The following is a 20,290-nucleotide window of genomic DNA, read 5'->3' on the forward strand; positions in this document are numbered from 1 at the left end:
AGACATGGTTGGCTTGGGCATCTTCCTTAAGATGGAATTTCTGGGAGTTTCAGGGGTGGAGGGTACTTCCAGTATGTGAAATCCAGCTTCATGTGAAGTGCACTTTCCAGGGTGAAAAGATTTCTATGGCATGATAGAGAAAATCCAGCTAGTTAAGAGTACATCCTGAAGAGGAATAAAACTCATATTTCAATTGAATAAAATATTCAGTCTACTGCTAGGCACTGGAGAAGGGAGTACAGAAAGAAATATGATAAAACATTTGATATTTATATTAAATCTACATGAATCCACTATCAAACAACACAAACTATTACAATCAAGTGTTAAATGGAATGTAATAAAAGAAAAATATAGGATGCAACTCTAAATGTTAGGAGAGAAACATGGTGATCAGAAATATCATCCAGGAGGCAGAACTTGGCACAGACCCATTGAGGTTGAGAGGAAGAAGTTACAGGAAGAGCATTCCAGGAAGTAGGAATAGCATGACCAAAAGCATAACAGCAAGGATATAAAATAGCAAGAGATATTTAGAGATGGAACAGATCTCAGAAATCATCTAATCTCAGCCCTTTAAGGTGACTGATGAAGACACAGAAGTCCAAAGACCTTAAGTGATTTGGCCTAGAGCATATAGGTAGCAAAGAGAACCGAGATTTGAATTCAGGTTGTTCTGATTTCACATCCTGTGATCTTTCCACAATGCCACAGTGTCTGGTTGAGTCGGTATGCCCTGTGGTTTTGCCATTACATGATGCAGTGCCATGAAGAGATGAAACTCATAGAGTGGAAGGGTATGAACTAGGGAATGATTGAAGATAAGGATGAGCAACTTTATTTCCTCTCTGATAAGAACAAATAACCAATCACAGAAAATAAGAATAAACTATTAAACCATATTATTGCATATGCCTTTTATTAAGAAAGGAGTACTGTTACTCAAAGCAATAAAGTTATAAGATTCTATCAAAATATATTTATACAAAGATATGTTGTCAAAATTAAATATGCACATATCATTAATAAAATGTCAATATATATTATTCTCTGAAAAAATACTCATCATATCAAGGTTACTTAGATAAATTTTGCTATGTACATAAAGGTCAAAGTTAATTTTTCACTAAGGTGAAATTCTGACAGCTTGTACTGCTCCCTCTCCTAACATTGTCTTACATTTACCTCTCTGGACACATTGCATCTCTCAAGGGAATGCAAGCTTCTACAAGACAGGCACTGTATTTGGTTTTTGCCTTTTCATCCCTGGTTCTTTGAATAGAAGAGGCATTCAGCACATACTTTTAAAACTGAACTGAATGGAGACTCTGACATTTCATTTTCAAGTAGTTCTCTCTCCGTCAACAATGTCTGCTCCATGGAGCTCTTTGGTTTGTGGCTAGTGTGCATTACTGGTCCCTTTTTTAAAAAGTAAGCACCCTCCTGTTCTCCTAGGCATTTATTAGTGTCCCACTGTCAGATGCGAAGCCCTGAAGATACCTATTTCCATACTCAGTACAGTATAATGGAAGCAGAAGAGTCATTGGAATTGTTTAGTGAAAGAAATGAAATGTTAATTGGGAATTCTGCTGTACTTTTCTATATTGCACAAAATGTATTATTATACTAGTTCTTTGTCTGAAGTTTTCAGCTGAGTAATAAAAGACAAAAAAAAAAAAAAAACAAAAAACCCCAAACCCTTACAACTTATTGCAACAGAAAACGCAGAAGGTCGGGTGTTTTGTTGTTCTGCATGTGTAATCTGTTCCAGAATAAAGGTAGGTCCAGGTAGTTATCAAGTAGCTTTTATTGTGAATTGTCATCTTCTGTTTCATTGGTTTGCTTCTGTCTACTGGTGCCTGCAGTGGAGTTGAATAGAATTCATGGTCACTTGCTTATGGTGCCATAGTTTTGCCAGGATAAATACAGTAGCTCCTGGCATGGAGATAGATCAGTGTGAGCAGATAAACACTTGGAGAATGAAAGTGAAAGTTCATCAAATTGTGGGACTTCTGTGGCATCACAGTTGTTTCAGTGCCCATTGGAATTCATGTTCAAAAATTTCCTCCAGCAATTGTTAACATCAGATACCATTTTTTGTATCAAGCATAAACATTTATTACGTTTTTTTTGTTCCTTTGAAGATTTTTCTCCCTATAATGACAAATGAAAAGTACTATAGCTCTCATCTTTACATAAAACACAATAAATTATTTTGTTGTTGTTTAGTCATTTCAGTCTGTCTGACTCTGTGACCCATTTAAGGGATTTCTTGGCAAAGATACTGGAGTAATTTGCCATTTCCTTCTGCAGCTCATTTTATAGATGAGGAAAGTGAGGTAAACACTGTTAAGTGACTTGCTCAGGGTCACACAGCTAGTAAGTATCTGAGGCCAGAGATCATGAGTCAGTCTCCCTGGTATTCTATGCATGTCACTACCATTATATATATATTTTGTCTTAAACATTTCTTTTCTCTCTCCTCAAATTACCATGTAAAGGCAAATAGGTCTTTCAGCTGTAGTCAGGAAGACTTGAGTGCCAATTTTATTTCAGATACATAATAGCTATGTGACCTTGTGCAAGTCACTTAACCTTTATCAGTCTCACTTTCTCATTTGTAAAATGGGGATCATAAACACTTACCTCCCAGGGTGATTGTGAGGGTCAATTGAGATAACATATATAAAGAGCTGGGTAAAAATCAAGGTACTTTAGAAATGATAGTGATTATTTTTGTCTAGTAGCAACAATACGTTATTATTATTATTACTCGCATCTGTGTAGCATTGTAAGGGTTGCAAAGACCTAGCATAATAAGGAAAAGGAATATGTATAGAGACTAGAACTGTGATTTCATTGATACAGGGAACACTCAGGTGAGGAAACTCCCTTTGCTTTGCAACTTAAAGTCATAGATACATAGATACATACACACATATACATACATATGCATATACACATATGGCTACAGGTAGTCATACCCACATATATGTGTATGTGTATATATATATATATATATATATATATATAGAGAGAGAGAGAGAGAGAGAGAGAGAGAGAGAGAATAATATGTATATATGTATTATAACAGTATGTAGAGCAGGTGCATAGGAAATCAGTCCTAATATGGTACACAAAATTGTTAATTTCCATGAACAGTTACACTAAGTATGGAGAAGTTCATTTATAGGACACTAGCCAACAGGTAATATACACCATAAAATAATTACACAAAAGTACATTAAAATTTGTGTATGTATAACTTATCTCTATATATGTATATATACACATACACATATATGTACATACATATTTACATATACACATTTATAAATATGTGTATTTGTATATACACACAGAGAGACACACTTATTATGAATAAAGGCTGAATATTTGAGAATGGTCATTGAGGAGGGAGGATTCTAGGAAGACAGCAGAGTAGGTCAGAAAACTTAAGGCTCTACAAATTTCCACCATAAAAAAAAAAAAAGGATGGAGGGAAATACACAATAAGAGGGCAAGAGGCTAGGAAAAGGGAAGGTCTTTTAGAAGGGTATATAGATTAAGAATTGGGAGGGGGATAAGGGAGAAACTCTTAGGTAGATTAAGGTGGTGGGTCGGGGGTTAGATAATGGAGGGAGACTCTTAAAAGGGTGGCTAGGTTAAGGAGGACCCCTAGGAGGGGGCAAGGTAGCAGGTAGAAGTAAATTAGATAGGGACAGCTAGGTGGCACAGTGGATAGAGCACTGGCCCTGGAGTCAGGAGTACCTGAATTCAAATCTGGCCTCAGACACTTGACACTTACTAGCTGTGTGACCCTGGGCAAGTCACTTAACCCCAACTGCCTCACCAAAAAAAAAAAAAAATGAAGTAAATTAGATGAGTAAGGAGGGATAGGGTAAATAGAGTAAAGATAGTGAGGAAAAATAGGATGGTGGGAAATACATAATAAGTAATTATAACTTAGAATGTAGTCTCTGATTAGAAGGACAACAGAAAATTGGGGATCATTTTTCATAGATAATATCTGAGATAGGATATGATTATGAAGGAATACTGCTGTGATATAAGAAATGATGAGCTGGCTGATTTAGCAAAAGATAGAAAGACTTGGACCTATGAAGGAAGATACTATCCACCTTCAGAGAAAGAACTAACAAATTGAAATATGTATAGTATGGTCTTAAATATATGTATGTGTGCATATATGCGTGTCTAAATGTACATACATATACGTGTATGATTATAGATATATGTAGATGTATATCTATTCACATTGAATTGTAGCCTTCTCTATGGTGGGGTGTGTGTGTGTGTGTGTGGGGGAAGGTGGAAGTAAAATAAATAAATAAAAAGTATAAAGAAGAAAAGAACATCTAGAAGGAAGCAGAGAAAAGCTGGGTTGCTTTGAAAACAATGTGTAGTAGTAGAGGAACTACATAGAATTGAAAGCTACAACTAAAGTGGCAGAAGGGAGGTCCCCATAGGGCCCTGTAGGGAGAGAAGCAGACAAAGTCCCAGATCCATATTTCTGTTGAAGGAGCAAAAAAGGGAGAGAGATGGAAGAGACAAATTCCACACTGGTCCTACAGGAGACTATAGGTTGGCAGACAAAAAGCCTGAATGCCATTGTAGGCCATATTCAGAATTTGTACAAGTAAGATTTGAAGGAGAAAATGTGTGGCAATTTTATGACCAATATTACATTAGGAAAATTCTTAAAGATAAATATGGAACCAGAATTTCTATGCTCTTTGTAATTAGGGGTCCTGAGCTAAGTCAGCTAAGCTATATAAATATTACTGCATTCACATTTTTTCTATGAAACCAAATATGAATGTGAAAAAATATGAGAAAGAGAAATTTCTCCAGTATTTTTGGGAACATATTCTTTTCTTCTGTCTTCCTTCCATGTTCTCTTTGTAATTTAAAAGCATGTCCAGTCTGAGAAAGGTTGCTAAGCCCCAGTCAGAAACTTACTTAAAAGTAGTGGATCTGACATGTATAATGTGGCATGTTCTCTGTGGGTTTGAGATGTCATGGGGCACTTTGGGGATGACTACTCCAGGCCCAGGGTGATCTTGGGGAGTGTAATGGGTCTTCAGGAAGGCATACTGTTTCAGACAGGTTGTTAGGAAAGCATCCTTGCTCTCTTCCTCTACAGCTCACTTTTTAAAATTTAAAGTTTCAAAATGCTGCAGTTTACAGAGGGCTCCTCTTAATGAGGCATGGTTCTCATCCCCTTTATAAAATAATATAAAATTCTTTATAAATTACATACAGAAAACAAAGTTAACAGGAAACACTCGTATCGGTTTCTTTTGAGAAACTATGATGAAAATAAGGATATTAACTCTTACCAGGATCTTAAAGCAGGGTCCTGTCTTTTTTTCTGTTCCATTCACCTAGGGGAGAAAAAGGTATCGTGGTCAAGACAGGTTTTTTTTTTTTGTTTTTTTGTTTTGTTTTGTTTTGTTTTGTTTTGTTTTGTTTTGTTTTGTTTTGTTTTTAGTGAGGCAATTGGGGTTAAGTGACTTGCCCAGGGTCACACAGCTAGTAAGTGTTAAGTGTCTGAGGCCAGATTTGAACTCAGGTACTCCTGAGTCCAGGGCTGATGCTCTATCCACTGCGCCACCTAGCTGCCCAAGACAGGTTTTTAAAAAACTGTATGACAGGAAAAGATAAGAAAAAGTTCAATTCAAAAAAGGTCCCTTTTAATAGGGTTGGTTTTTCAGCTCATAATGAAAATCACAAGGAAAATTTTATGAATTATATACAGAAAAACAAATGAGGTGAAACATGGACATGGGTTGCTCTCCACAGGAAGTGCAATGGATACAAGAGCAATGGATTTGGAGTCAGAGGACTAGCATTAAAATCCCATTTCTGTCATTAATGACCTATGTGACCTTGGGGAAGTCATGCGACCTTTATGGTCATCTGTTTCCTCATGCAAAGAATGGGGCAGGGGGAGAAGGGTTAAACTATATGATCTCTGCAGGTTTAAATAATTTATGATTTTAAGAAGGAGGCTGAATAGAAGAAAGAGAAGATCAACTCTTACTGAACTCTTGGTGGGAGAAACTTCACCAAAGGAATGAATTCTTCCTGTTTTTCTTTCTGCTTTTTTTCCTTTCTCCTAAAAACAAAACCAAACCATAGTTAAGGTATTGATGATCAAACCCTGAATTTTTTTCTGTTGATCTTTCTCTAACTCTCAATGACAAAAATGGCATTTAAAATTAGTTTAGTTCTTAGTCCTAATGACAGAATGCTAACTTATGTGGCTTCTTATGATCTCTAGGATCAAATACAAAAATCCTGTTTGATATTCCAAGTCCTCTATAACCTAGCCCCCTCTTTCCTTTCCAGTCCTCTTACACCTTACTCCCCAACACATACTCTTTGACTCAGTGATACTGGCTTCCTTGCCATTCCATGAACAAGATGCTCCATCTCTTGGCTCCCAGCATTCTCTCTGGTTGTCTTCCATGCAGGGAATGCCCTCCCTCCTCCCCACAGACTACTGACTTTCCTGTGCTTCTTTTAAGTCCCAACTAAAATCCCACCTTCTACAAGATGCCTTTATCAACCCTTTTTAATTTCAGTGTCTTCCATTCCCTAACTCCTTTAATTCCTGTGCCTTTCTTCTTTTAATTATTTCCTATTTAAACTGTTAGTAGTCTGTTTTGTACATATTTGTTTGTATGTGTTCTCCTCCCATTAGACTGTAAGCTCCTTGAAGGCAGAGGTTGTCTTTTGTCTCTTTTTGTATCCCCAGTGCTTAGCACAGTGCCTGGATCATAGTGGATTCTTAATAAATGTTTATTGATTTATGTTAGAAACAGGCCAGTAAAGAGGAGCAGTAAAGAGAGGAACTTAGTCCCTGGACAAACTCATTCTAGTATTATTCAATGACAGTAATCTGAATTATTTACTAATCATCCACGATGTGCTCAGCACCATGATAGGGAAAATAGGTACTTCCTATGAGTTACATAGAAGAATTATAAGATGTGATTTCTGGTTGCAAACCAATTGGAGTTCAGTTAGAGAGGTAATTCTGAGTCACATAAAGTAAGAAACAATTCCAGAATGGATTCTGAGGTACCAACATCCTTCCAGCTAAACAGTTCCTAAATTTTTTTTTAGTTTGTAGATATGTGATTTATTTTTTCTAAGTTCCTGAACTTTGTTATATAAACATGGTAATGGTTTTTGTGGATTTATTTTGAGTCTTGTTACATTAATGAAGTAATTACTTCACTGAGTTTATTTGCTGACTTTTTGGGTTTTCTAAGTAAACTATCATGTCATTTGTAAATATCGACAATTTTGTCATCCCTTGCCATACTTTTAGTTTTTTCTTTTCTTTATTACTATTAATAGCATTTCAAAACTATGTAAAATAATAACAGGACAGGGAGATTCTTGCCTTACACCAATATTTTTAGGGAAGCTTTTTAGCATTTCTCCATTGCAAATAATATTAACATTTTGTTTTAAATATATGCTTTTATTATGTTAAAATTTACCATTCTATGCCTATTTTATGGCATAAATGAGTGTCTATTTTGTTGAAGGTTTTTTTCTGCATCTATTGATATAGTTGTGAGGTTTATAGCATTTTGGTTGCAATAAAGTTAGTTGTGTTAATTATTTACTTCATTCTTTCTGATTTCTTATGACTGCTAAGTATAGGTTATTCAAACTGACATCAGGGTTTTGTTTGTTTTGTATTTGAAAGTTTTCTCTTGGGTGCATTCCCAATTTATTTGTTATTGGAATTGTGAAATTTAACTACTACATGCCTTAGTGTTTCAAACATTTTTTTTTCTTGGTAACAATCTGTGAATTACATTATTCAGTGCTTTGTTGTTCATAATAAAAATGGTCTGAAGAGGTATTTCCTGAACTATAGTATTCAGGGGTTTTTATGTCATGTTATTCTGGGAGATATGTGATCCCCAAGTTAATCCTGCTCACCCTGTCTTAAAGTTTAGTTTTTCTTCATTTGAAAGCATTCACATACTCCTTAACATTGTTGCTTTTTACTTCTCTTCCACCAAAATTTCATTCTCTTTTGTATTTTTGTGTTCCAAGTCTGTTATTTTCTCAAACACAATATACTTGGTGAAAATTTCCACCATATAATCAATGTTTTTTCTGCCTTTGTAGTTTTGAACTCAGCATTGAGAAGCTGATTCTCAACTTGATTTCATTTCTAATTTCTGATCTCAAAATAGCTACTTTTTTGTATGCTGTTGTACTGGCTAAGCATCCCTTTATGACTTTGAGCTTTATTTGTTTCTTTTGTTAAAGATTTGAACAGATAGGTTTCTGAGAAAAAAGGGTGTTATCATCTCAGTTTCTTAGGAACCCCTTAAACAAACTTCTCTTGAGGCAACTATTTAGTTTTCCTCATAAGGCAAAGAACATGGGACAATGACTGCTAAGTTCATCTTCCCTCCAGATATTGAAAATAAGGAGAGGCAAGATGGTGGAGCCCTTTGACTTGTAGTGTAGCATCTTTGCTTCTCTTGATTACTTTGGGTTTCTGGACTCAAGGGATTTCTGAGCATGTGAGAGATTTCAGGATAGGTGGTGCTGAAGGAATGGAAAAGGGCAGTTGTATTGACCTCTAAAAAGGGAACATAGCATCTACCAACTAATGGTCAAACGGTTTTTATTTTTAAAAATGGATAGAGAATTGAATCTGTAAACTATAGTCAGGGAATTAGATTTTTTATTACTAAAAAAATTCTAGAATATATTATTAATGAGATGGTTGGTTCTCATACACATATGCATATATGTATTATGAAAATCCATTCCCCAATGGATAGGTGGTCAATGGATATAAACAAATAGTTCTTAAAAGAAAAATCATGGGGGGTGGTTGGAGCCAAGCTGGCAGAGGAAAGGCTTCCAGATACCTTTAAATAATGCCATAAGACAATTCCTAGATAGGTAGAACCCACAAAAGGACAAGGTGAAATAATTTTCCAGCCAAAGACAATTTATAAGGTGAATAGGAAAGGTCTATCACACCTGGCTGAGAATGGAGCACAGTCCAGCAGTAAACCAGAAGCAAGCCTTGGGAGACACTGAATCAGCTGTGGAAGCTGCTTCTGGAGCTCTCAGCCCATAGATGGTAAGGGGGTTGAACAACTTATCAGAAGGAGAGATTACTCATCCCTAGAAGTATCTTTGAAAACAGCTGCACAAAACCCCTGAAGCTTGTGACAGTGTACCCTCTACCCTGGAAGCAGAGCCCTACTTTAACAAAGAGTTAAAATTCAAGAAATAAGCTGGGAAAGTGAGCAAACAACAGAAAAAATGCTGACCATAGAAAGTTACTGTGGTGACAAGAAAAATCAAAACAGACACTGTCAAGAAGATAACAAAGTCAAAACTTCTACATCCAAAGCTCCAAGAAAAATATGAATTTGCCTTAGACCATGGAAGAGCTCAAAAAGGACTTTGAAAATCAAATAAGAGAGGTAGAGGAAAAATTTGGAAGAGAAATGAGAATGAAGTAAGAAAATCATGAACAAAACAGTCAACAACTTTGTAAAGGAGACACAAAAATTCACTGAAAAAAGCAACTCCTTAAAAAGCAGAATTGGCCAAATGGAAAAGAAGGCAAAAAAAATTCACCGAATAAAAGAAAAATCCCTTAAAAAGTAGAAGTGGCCAAATGGAAAAGGGGGTACAAAAGCTTTCTGAAGAAAATAATTCCTTAAAAATTAGAACTGAACAAATGGAAGTTAGTTACTTTATGAGAAATCAAGAAACAATCAAACAAAACCAAGAGAAAGAGAAAATAGAAGACTGTGAAATATCTCATTGGAAAACAACTGACCTGGAAAATAGATCTAGGAGAGATAATTTTTAAATTATTGGACTACCTAAAAGGCATGATCAAAAAAAAGAAAAAAGAGCCCAGACCTCCTCATCTTTCAACAACTATTCAGGAAAACCACCCTGATATTCTAGAACCAGAGGGTAAAATAGATATTAATAGACTCTACCAATCACCTCCTGAAAGAGATACCAAAATGAAAACTCCCAGGAATGTTATAGCCAAATTCCAGAGTTCACAGGTCAAGGAGAAAATATTACATGCAGCCAGAAAGAAACAATTCAAATATCATGAGTATAACACAAGATCTAGCAGCTTCTACATTAAGTGATTGGAGGGCTTGGAATATGACATTCTGGAGGGCAAAGGAACTGGGATTACAATGAATAATCACCTACCCAGAAAAACAGAGTATAACCTTTAGGACAAAAAATGGGTTTTCAATGAAAGAGAAGACTTTCAGGCATTCTTGATGAAAAGCCCAGATATGAATAGACAATTTGACTTTCAAATACAAGACTGAAGAGAAGCATAAAAAGGCAAACATGAAAGAGAAATCATAAGGGATTTAATAAGAAATTGTTTATATTCTTATATGGGAAGATAATACTTATCAGTCATAAAAACCTTTCTCATTTATTAGTGCAGCTGGAAGGAGTATATATAGACAGAAGGCAAAGGCATAAGTTGAATATAAAGGGATGATAATTAAAAAATTAAAATTAAGGGGTGAGAGGAATGCACTGGGAGAAAGGGAAAGGGAGAGATAGAATGGGGGTAAATTATCTCTCATAAAAGAGAAAATAAAAAGCTTTTACAGGGAGGGGAAGATGAGGGAGATGAAGGGGAGTGAGTCAACCTTACTCTCATCAGAAGTGTCTCAAAGAGAGAATAATATACATGCCCAATTGGGTACAGACATCTTTCTTATCCTGCAGGAAAGTAGGAGGGGAAGGGGATAAGAAAAGGGGATGTAAAGAAGGGAGGACAGATTGGGTGAGGGGGTAGTCAAAACCAAAACACTTTTGATGAGGGGAAGGGTGACAGGAGAGGGAGAATAGAATGAATGGGGAGAGGATGAAGGGAAATAGAGTTAGCAATAGTAATTGTGAAAAAAAATTGAAGTGTCTCTGAATGTCATTCTCCAATTGATAAATGATCAAAAGACATGGACAGTTTTCAAATGATGTAATCAAGGTTATCTATAACCATATATAAATGCTCTAATTCACTACTGAATGGAGAGATACAAATCAAAACAATTTTGGGGTACTACCTTATACCTATTAGATTGGCCAGTGTCAAATATTGGAGCGAATCTGGGGGAAATGAGACATTAATTGCACTGTTCGTAGAGTTATAAATTGATACAACTATTCTGTAGAGCAATTTGGAACTTTCCTTAAAGGGCTATAAGACCATGCAAACTCTTTGACTTATCAATACCACTACTAGGTTTGTACCCAAAAAGAAATAAAAAATAAAAAGGAAAAGGACTTATATGTACAAAAATATCCATAAGCAGTTCTTTCCTTGTAGCAAGGAATTGGAAATTGAGGGGATGCCTATCAACTGGGAAATTGATGAACAAATTGTAGCATGTGATTATGATGGAATACTATTATGCTACAAGAAATAATGAGCAGGATGTTCTCAGAAAAACCTGGCAAGACTAACATGAGCTGTTGCAAAGTGAAATGTTCTATGTTCAAAGTAACACCAATATTATAAGATGATCAGCTGCAAATGGCCTGGCTAGTTTCAGCAGCAATATGATGATACAAGGAAACTGAAGGATTTATGATAAAAATGCTATCCATCTCCAGGGAAACGAATGATGGTGTCTGAAAACAGATCTGAACTATATACTTTTAGTTTATTATTTTTCTTGAGTTTTTTCGTCTGTTTTCTTTTATAACTTGACTAATATGGAAATGTTTTGTATGACTACACCTATATAACTTAAATAAAATTTCTTGCCTTCTCAATGTGGGGAGAGTGAGGGAGGAAGGGAGGTAATTTGGAACTCAAAAGTTTTAAAAATGAATGTTAAAAATTGTTTTGGGGGTGGAGCCAAGATGGTGGAGAGAAACCAGTGAGTTGCCTGAGCTCTCCTTTGGTTTCCCTCAAAAAGAACATTAAATCAAGCCTCTGGATGGATTCTGAAACTACAGGACCTGTAAAGAGACAGATGCAGTCTTCCAACCAGAGATAATTTAGAAGACTTCAGGAAAGGTCAGTCTCACTTGGGCAAAAGGGAGGTACAGTGCACTGCAGTGTGGAGGGGGTCAGGGCAAATCAGAAGGAAGCTGTAGGCCACAGACGAACAACTGAGGCCCTTGGATCCTGGCTCAACAAGCTGGTGGCGCAGTAGGCCAGTGATGAAACCAGCTGAGAGAGTAGGCTGCCAGTTAGAGGGCCACGCATAGGACAGACATGACCAGGCCTGGCCATCCCAGCTCACTGGGAGCAAGTCCAGAGCAGTGATAAATCCACAAGCCATAGAGGCCTCAGTGTAGAAAGCCAGTGACACAGCCCCTATACCCCAGCAGAAGAAGTTTGAAACAGGGACCCTGGTGCCCCCAGATCAGACCTCAACTTTTAAAAAAATAAGCTCTAATATGAATAAGAAACAAAAAAGAGCTCTTGCCATTGAGAGCTTCTGTGTCGACAGGGAAGAGGCAAACACAAACTCAGATGAGGACAATACTCTCAAATTGCCTACATGTGAAGCCTCGAGAGGTAAAATGAATTGGTCTCAAGAACAAAAAGCCTTCTTAGAAGAGCTCAAAAAGGATTTAAAAATCAATTGAGAGAGGTAGAAGAAAAAATGGGGAGAGAAATGAAAGCAACACAAGAAAACTATGAAAAAAGAATCAGCAGCTTGGAAAAGGAAGCGCAAAGATTGACTGAAGAAAATAATTCCTTTAAAAATTCATCTGGCCAAATGGAAAAAAGGTACATAATCTCACTGAAGAAAACAATGCCTTAAAAATTAAAATAGGACAGTTGGAAGATAATGACTCCATGAGACACCAGGAATCACTCAAACAGAATCAAAAGAATTAAAAAAATAGAAGAAAATGTGAAATACCTCATTGGAATGACAACTGACCTGGAAAACAGATCCAGGAGAGATAATTTGAGAATCATTGGACTGCCTGAAAGCCATGATCAGAAAGAGTCTAGACACCATATTCCAGGAAATTATCAAGGAGAACTGCCCTGAAATTGTAGAATCAGAGGATAAAATCATCATTCAAAGAATCTACTGATTACCTCCTGAAAGATACCCCCAAAGGAAAACTCCAAGGAATATTGTAGCCAAATTCCAGAATTATCAGGTGAAGGAGAAAATAACCCAAGCAGCCAGAAAGAAGCAATTTAAATACCATGGAGCCACAGTCAGGATTGCTCAGGACCTGGCAGCTTCAACATTAAAGTATCACAAGGCTTGGAATATGATATTCCGGAAGGCAAAGGAGCTTGGATTGCAGCCAAGAATCTATTACCCAGCAAAACTGAACATTCTCTTTCAGGGGAAAAGATGGACATTCAATGAAATAGGGGACTTTCAAGGTTTCCTTATGAAAAGACCAAAACTGAATAGAAAATTCGATTTTAAGATAAAAGACTCAAGAGAAGTTTAAAAAGGTCAAGAGGGGGAAAATGTTACTCAGTAAGGTTAAACTGTTTACATCCCTACACAGGAAAATAATACTTATAACTCTTGAGAACTATATATGTATTTGGGTAGACAGAAGGATTCTACACAGAGGGTATAAATTGTTTTTGATGTGATGATACAAAGAAAATTAAGGGGTTAAAAAGGGAGTGTATGGGAAGAAGAGGAAAGGGAAGATGGAATGGGGTGAATTACATCATATAAAGAGGTACAAAAAACCTATTATAATAGAGGGAAATAAGGGAGGGGTGAATATTGTTTCAACCTTACCCTCACTAGATTTGATTCAAAGAGGGAATAACATATGCATTCATTTGGATAAAGAAATGTAGATTATTCTTTAGGGAAGTAAGAAGGGAAGGGGAAAAGGGGGGCTGATAGAAGGGAGGGCAAATGCAAGGGAGAAAAGGTTAAAGAAAGGGGAGAGGGATAAAAGGGAGGGTAGATTGGGGGAGGCAGGGGTAAGAAGCAAAACCTTGATGAGGAGGAATAGGGTGAAAGAAGGAGGGGAAGTACAAAGGGGATAAATAGACAGTTAGTAATAATAACTGTGAATGTGAATGGGATGAACTCTGCCATAAAATGGAAGCGAATAGCAGAGTGGATTAAAAACCAGAATCCTACAATATACTGTTAACAAGAAACACATTTGAAGCAGAGAGATAGACACAGAGTAAAGGTAAAAGGTTGGAGCAGAACATATTATGCTTCAGCTAACTTAAAAAAAAAAAGCAGGGGGTAGCAATCCTTATCTCAGACAAAGCAAAGGCAAAAATAGATCTAATTAAAAGAGATAAGGAAGGAAACTACATCTTGCTAAAAGTTACTATAGATAACGAAGTAATATTAATACTAAACATGTATGGGCCAAGTGGTATAGCATCCACATTCTTAGAGGAGAGGTTAAATAAGTTACAAGAGGAAATAGACAGCAAAACTATACTAGTAGGGGATCGGAATCTTCCCCTCTAAGAAATAGATAAATCTAGCCACAAAATAAATAAGAAAGAAGTTAAAGAGGTAAATAGAATGTTAGAAAAGTTAGACATGATAGATATCTGGATAAAACTGAATGGGGATAGACAGGAATATTCCTTTTTCTCAGCATTACATGGCACATATTCAAAAACTGACCATGTATTAGGGCACAAAATCTCATAGTCAAATGCAGAAAGGTAGAAATAGTAAATCCATCCTTCTCAGATCATGATGCAATAAAAATCACATGTAATAAAGAGCCATGGAAAGGTAGACTGAAAATTAAATGGAAACTAAATAATTTCATTCTAAGGAATGAATGGGTCAAACAAAAAATCATAGAAACAATCAATAACTTCATCTAGGAGAATGACAATAATGAGACAACATACCAAAATCTATGGGATGCAGCCAAAGCAGTGCTTAGGGGAAATTTTATCTCTCTAACTACTTACATCAATAAAAAAGAGAAAGAGGAGATCAATGAATTGGGCATGCAACTTAAAAAGCTAGAAAAAGAACAAATTAAAAATACCCAATTAAATACTAAATTAGAAATCCTGAAAATTAAAGGAGAAATTAATAAAATTGAAAGGAAGAAAACTAAAGAATTAATCAGTAAAACTAAGAGCTGGTTTTATAAAAAAAAACACAATACAATAGATAAACTATTGGTTAATTTGATTAAAAAAAAGAAAGAAGAAAACCAAATTACCAGTATCAAAAATGAAAGGGGGTGATTTTACCACCAATGAAATAGAAATTAAAGCAGTAATTAGGAACCATTTTGCCCAACTGTATGCCAATAAATTGGACAATATAAATGAAATAGATAAATATTTACAAAAATACAAACTTCCTAGGTTAATTGAAGAAGAAATAAAATCCTTAAATAAGCCCATATTAGAAAAATAAATTGAATAAGCCATTAATGAACTCCCTAAGAAATATCACCAGGGACAGATGAGTTTACAGGTGAATTCTACCAAACATTTAAAGACCAATTAATTCCAATATTATACAAATTATTTGGAAAAATAGGTGGAGTGCTACTAAATTCCTTTTATGACACAAATATGGTGGTGATACCAAAACCAGGCAAAGCAAAAACAGAGAAAGAAAATTATAGACCAATTTAAGACCAGTTTATGACCAAACAAGAGATAGAGAATATTATGAAATGAAAAATGGATGATTATGATTACATTAAATTAAAAAGCTTTTGTACAAACAGAAACAATGCATCCAAAATTAGAAGGGAGGAAGAAAGCTGGGAAACAATTTTTATAGCCAGTACTTCTGATAAAGGCCTCATTTCTAAAATATATCAGGAACTAAATCAAATTTATAAGAATCCAAGTAATTCCCCAATTGAGAAATGGTCAAAGGATATGAACAGGCAGTTTTCTGATGAAGAAATCAAAGCTATCTATTGCCATGTGAAAAAATGCTCTAAATCACTATTGATTAGAGAAATGCAAATTAAAACAACTCGGAGGTACCCCCTGACACCTATCAGATTGGCTAATATGACAAAAAGGGAAAATAATAAATGTTGGAGAAGCTGTGGAAAAATTGGAACACCAATGCATTGTTGGTGGAGCTTTGAACTGATCCAACCATTCTGGAGAGCTATTTGGAATTATGCCCAAAGGACTATAAACCTGTGCATACCCTTTGACCCAGCAATACAACTATTGGGTCTTTTTCCCAAAGAGATCATAGAAAAGGGAAAAGGACCCACATGTACAAAAATATTTATAGGTGCTCCTTTTGTGGTGGCAAGGAATTGGAAATTGAGGGACTGCCCATCAATTGGGGAATGGCTGAACAAGTCGTGGTATATGAATGTAATGGAATTCTATTGTGCTATAAGAAATGATGAGCAGGCAAGATTTCAGAGAAACCTGGAAGGACTTGCATGAACTGAAGATGAGTGAGATGAGCAGAACCAGGAGAACGCTGCACATAGTATAATCAACATTATGTGTTGATCAACTGTGATAGACTTGATTAAGAATCAGATATGTAGATCTTGTTTCTTTTTGGCCATAAATGCCTCCCTCTTTGAAGGGCAAGGGAGAGAGAAGGAAAAATGCAGTATTTAGATCGATTTAATACAACCTCAAAAATTTTTCAAAATGGATTAATTTTTGGATCTGTTTTTATCAGAGACAGAAGCAATAGATGAAAATGGGAATGACCGTCTCATCAACTTTGCAATTACATCATTGTAGCAATCATTTCTGATTGGGGTTCTTCTATATGACAGCTGAATGATCTTCATGGTCCATGGGCTGTACCTTGCAAAAGATGGTCTTTACTTGAAAGGATTCTTTTTTAAACAATAAAAGTATCTTCTTATTTTCCAGTTACATGTAAGGATAGTTTTCAATGTTTGTTTTCATAGGATTTTTAGTTCCAAAGAAGTTGACTTTTAAGTACAAGATGAAAATTAGTCTGAATATTATCTGAGGATTTTAGTGGATTGAAACGAGTCACTGTTGATACTTAGCAGCTAAAAATGCCTAGGTGAATTTTGGCTTGATGAACGGAGAAAGCTTCTAGTATCAAGGAAGTGGTCATCGAATTCTATTCTGCTGTCCTCTCAAGATATCTGGTGTGTTAAGTTCTTAAACCACAGTTTAGAAAGGACATTCCTCAGCTGAAGACCACCCAGAGGAAGGCTACCAGAATGGCAGAGCCTCAAATCCACTATATATGTGGATCTGCTGAAGGAAATGAAGGTGAAGCAAAGGATTGGGGGTGGGGCATGACAACTGCCTTCAAGGTCTTGAGGGAAGAGAGATTAGACCTGTTCTGTTTTGCCCTAGAAAGCAGAACTACAAACAACTGAAGGGGAGGAAAATGAAAAAAGGCACATTTAGGACTGATGTCAATAAGAAATTTTCTAATAATAAGCTCTCTGAAGGCAGAATAGGCAGCGTCTTGAAGTTCTCAGACCTGAAGCAAATGCTGTACAATTCACTTGAGTGTGTTTGTATTGAGAATTCGTTTTTGATTATGGATTGCTGTAGATGGCCTCTTCCTTCTAACACTGACAATCGATGATTCTGTGAATTTGCTATACATTCATATCCCAGAACAGTTAGGATGGAAGTACAAGGGTAAAGAAAATGCCAACACATTAAATCTTTCCTAAGATTTTCCATTAATTATAATGTTCTCTGAACTCAGATGATGGCAGCTAAAATACATTTTACCTACAGTCAAATACTTTCATGCCATCTTTGTTGGTTTCACATCAACATCGTTATTTAACATACCCTGATCATATTACAGATGAGTTATAGTTTTCTGAAACTTGAAATGTAAAAATATTCCTTTAAAAGTTCAAAGCAATGGGAAAAGAAAAGTTATTGGTATGAAGTAATGTGAGGGTAGAAAAGAGGAATAAATAAGATTAGTGCCAAAGGAGCATTTAGGAAACCATGAAAAATAAAATTTTTAAATACTTAGCTTATAAAGACCAAGTATAAGGAAAATAAGCACACAATGTGCATTTTTTGGGGGCAGGGCAGTGAGGGTTTAGTGACTTGTCCAGGGTCACACAGCTAGTGTCAAATGTCTGAGGCCAGCTTTGAACTCAGGTCCTCCTGAATCCAGGGCTGGTGCTTTATCCACTGTGCCACCTAGCTGCCCTTACAATGTGCATTTAAAATTATTTTAGATTACATAATATACAATAATTACTAAACTTTGAGTTAAGTTATATGTATTGTGGCATCAGTTATAATATATTGTAGAGTAAATTGAGCATGGTGTAGGGAATAGAATGCTAGACCTGGAATTAGAATGACTTGGATTCAAATCCTGACCCTGCCACTTACTAACTGATTTCAAGCCAGCATTCTATTCCTTACACCATGCTCATTAGTCATGTATCTCAGATCTAGAGTACAGTAGCATTCTACCACTGAGGGGCAGTTTCTTTTGTTGATAAAAACAGATTATCACTCAGCTTACCTCATCACATTTGCATCCCTTCAACATCTCTAATGCGTGATGTGAATATGCTTCTAAGTAATCGTCAGAGTGCTCAGTGATATTAGCCTTCACAAGTTGCTTCAACTTACATGTCACATGAACTATAAACATAATTTCCTATTAAAGAGAAAATAGAGAAGTTCTGTCATTCGCCTTAAGTCCTCAGAAGTTTTTGGCTCATCTAAGGATTCTAAAGCCCAAAGCTACAGCAATTAATGATGGCTTCCTCCCAATTTCATTCTTTATTCCAATAAATTATGTAATGTCTAAAACTACCTGTCCAATAGACAGCAGCAGGCAGTCCTTAAAAAGTGATTTAACAATTACATAATATTTAAACATTTTTTTCTACTCTTAAGTTTCCCTAAGTATTGTTAATCAATCTAAGTGATCAAATGACAGGGTTATTAATTTTTAAAACCCTGTTGCCAAAAGAAGACTTTGGGAAGCAGTAAAAGTATTAGAGATGCATTTTTCTGCCTACTGGGTTGGGATTTCTCTCTTCTTCCTATCTTCTAAGTAAGTAGCTTCATTCTTTTCCCTCTCCCATTTTAAGCTTCCTAAAATGTAGGTAGTAAAATTCCAACAATGAAGTAGTGGTGCAAATCTACTATAAATGAGGCTGATGAAAATTTTAATCAAGTAACTTTTTCAAAAAAATAAGATTTATATCGAGGTTAATCTTATATAGGATTTATGAAGTGAACTCAGCAATGCTGATTTGGAAAAAAACACACCACCAAAATGGTTACTTTAAAAACAACATAGATCTCTGGAGGTTTAAAAAAATCACTATTATACCAACTAGAGGAGACTAGTTTTAAAGTTAACTGATGTTGAGAGAAAATTTTTCAAAATCAGGCATCTGAGTTTGTACTCATGAAATCTGTTTATGCATGTATTGGTAGCTGTAATATTATTATGACTAATAATGACAGTAATGACAACAACAAACTTGAAGGATTGTAAAGCACTTTCCCTATATTATCTTAGTTGAATCTTACAACAACCCTGTGGGGTAGGTGCTATATTATCCCCATTTTTGTAGCTGAGGAAACTGATATTGAGAAAGTTTAAGTGACTTTATCAGGGTTATATAGCTAGGAAGTGTAAGAGGCAGGATTTGAATTAATATTTTCCTCATTCTAAATCTAGTAAATACTCTATCTGCCATACCATACTGCTCTCACAAGTACTGTCCTGCACAGTCTAATGTGGAAGACACATGCTTCCTTGTTGATATTTTCAGGTAAAACACTGTAATTTGAGATACAACCAACAAAATTTCTACCCAGTCAATAAAAGACTACTTATTAATTAGAACTAATAAATAAATCTATACTACATTTAGACAGAATTATAGGAGTATGTGTCTAAAATTACAAATTCCATAAGGCTTTCTAAATAAATTGCCTGATAAGGCTAATGTTAAAAAATAAGCAAAAGAAGAAGGCTCTAGAGAACTAAGTCAGAAGGACATACAAACTGTGAAAAAAATTATTTACCTTATTATCATCACATGTGTGATTTTTTAATGAGCTATATTCTTTATTCGAGCAATTGCTAGCATTGTTTGTCATCTTCTCCTGTAACAAATCATATAGAGATGGCATGGTTAACATGGAAAATCTCTAATTTGTAGCAGTTATAAAATAACAGTTTATAACTGATTTTAAAATGATAACTTCAAGGAAAATGTTTAGCAAAAACTTAATATACAGGTATATAATGGAACAATCAGTTGGGTGAAA

General features: G+C 35.6%; 1 protein-coding gene across 2 annotated transcripts in view; it reads right to left on the minus strand.

Moving 5' to 3' along the window:
* The window catches only part of IL7 (interleukin 7), a 65,852-nt gene that overhangs the window by 15,673 nt on the left and 29,889 nt on the right, over window positions 1–20,290 (minus strand). Inside the window, exons 3-7 of one of the 2 annotated variants that reach the window (XM_043976026.1) lie at window positions 20,045–20,125; window positions 18,519–18,656; window positions 6,068–6,142; window positions 5,364–5,408; window positions 1,760–2,154 (exon numbers count right to left, since the gene is read on the minus strand). In XM_043976026.1, the coding sequence (XP_043831961.1) occupies window positions 2,032–2,154; window positions 5,364–5,408; window positions 6,068–6,142; window positions 18,519–18,656; window positions 20,045–20,125 (462 nt within the window). In that variant the 3' untranslated portion in view covers window positions 1,760–2,031. Of the gene's footprint in view, window positions 1–1,759; window positions 2,155–5,363; window positions 5,409–6,067; window positions 6,143–18,518; window positions 18,657–20,044; window positions 20,126–20,290 lie in introns of those variants that run through there. The other variant, XM_043976027.1, reaches the window with a different exon arrangement.

Source organism: Dromiciops gliroides, chromosome 1 (genome assembly GCF_019393635.1).
Source record: "Dromiciops gliroides isolate mDroGli1 chromosome 1, mDroGli1.pri, whole genome shotgun sequence".
NCBI classification, from domain to species: domain Eukaryota; kingdom Metazoa; phylum Chordata; class Mammalia; order Microbiotheria; family Microbiotheriidae; genus Dromiciops; species Dromiciops gliroides.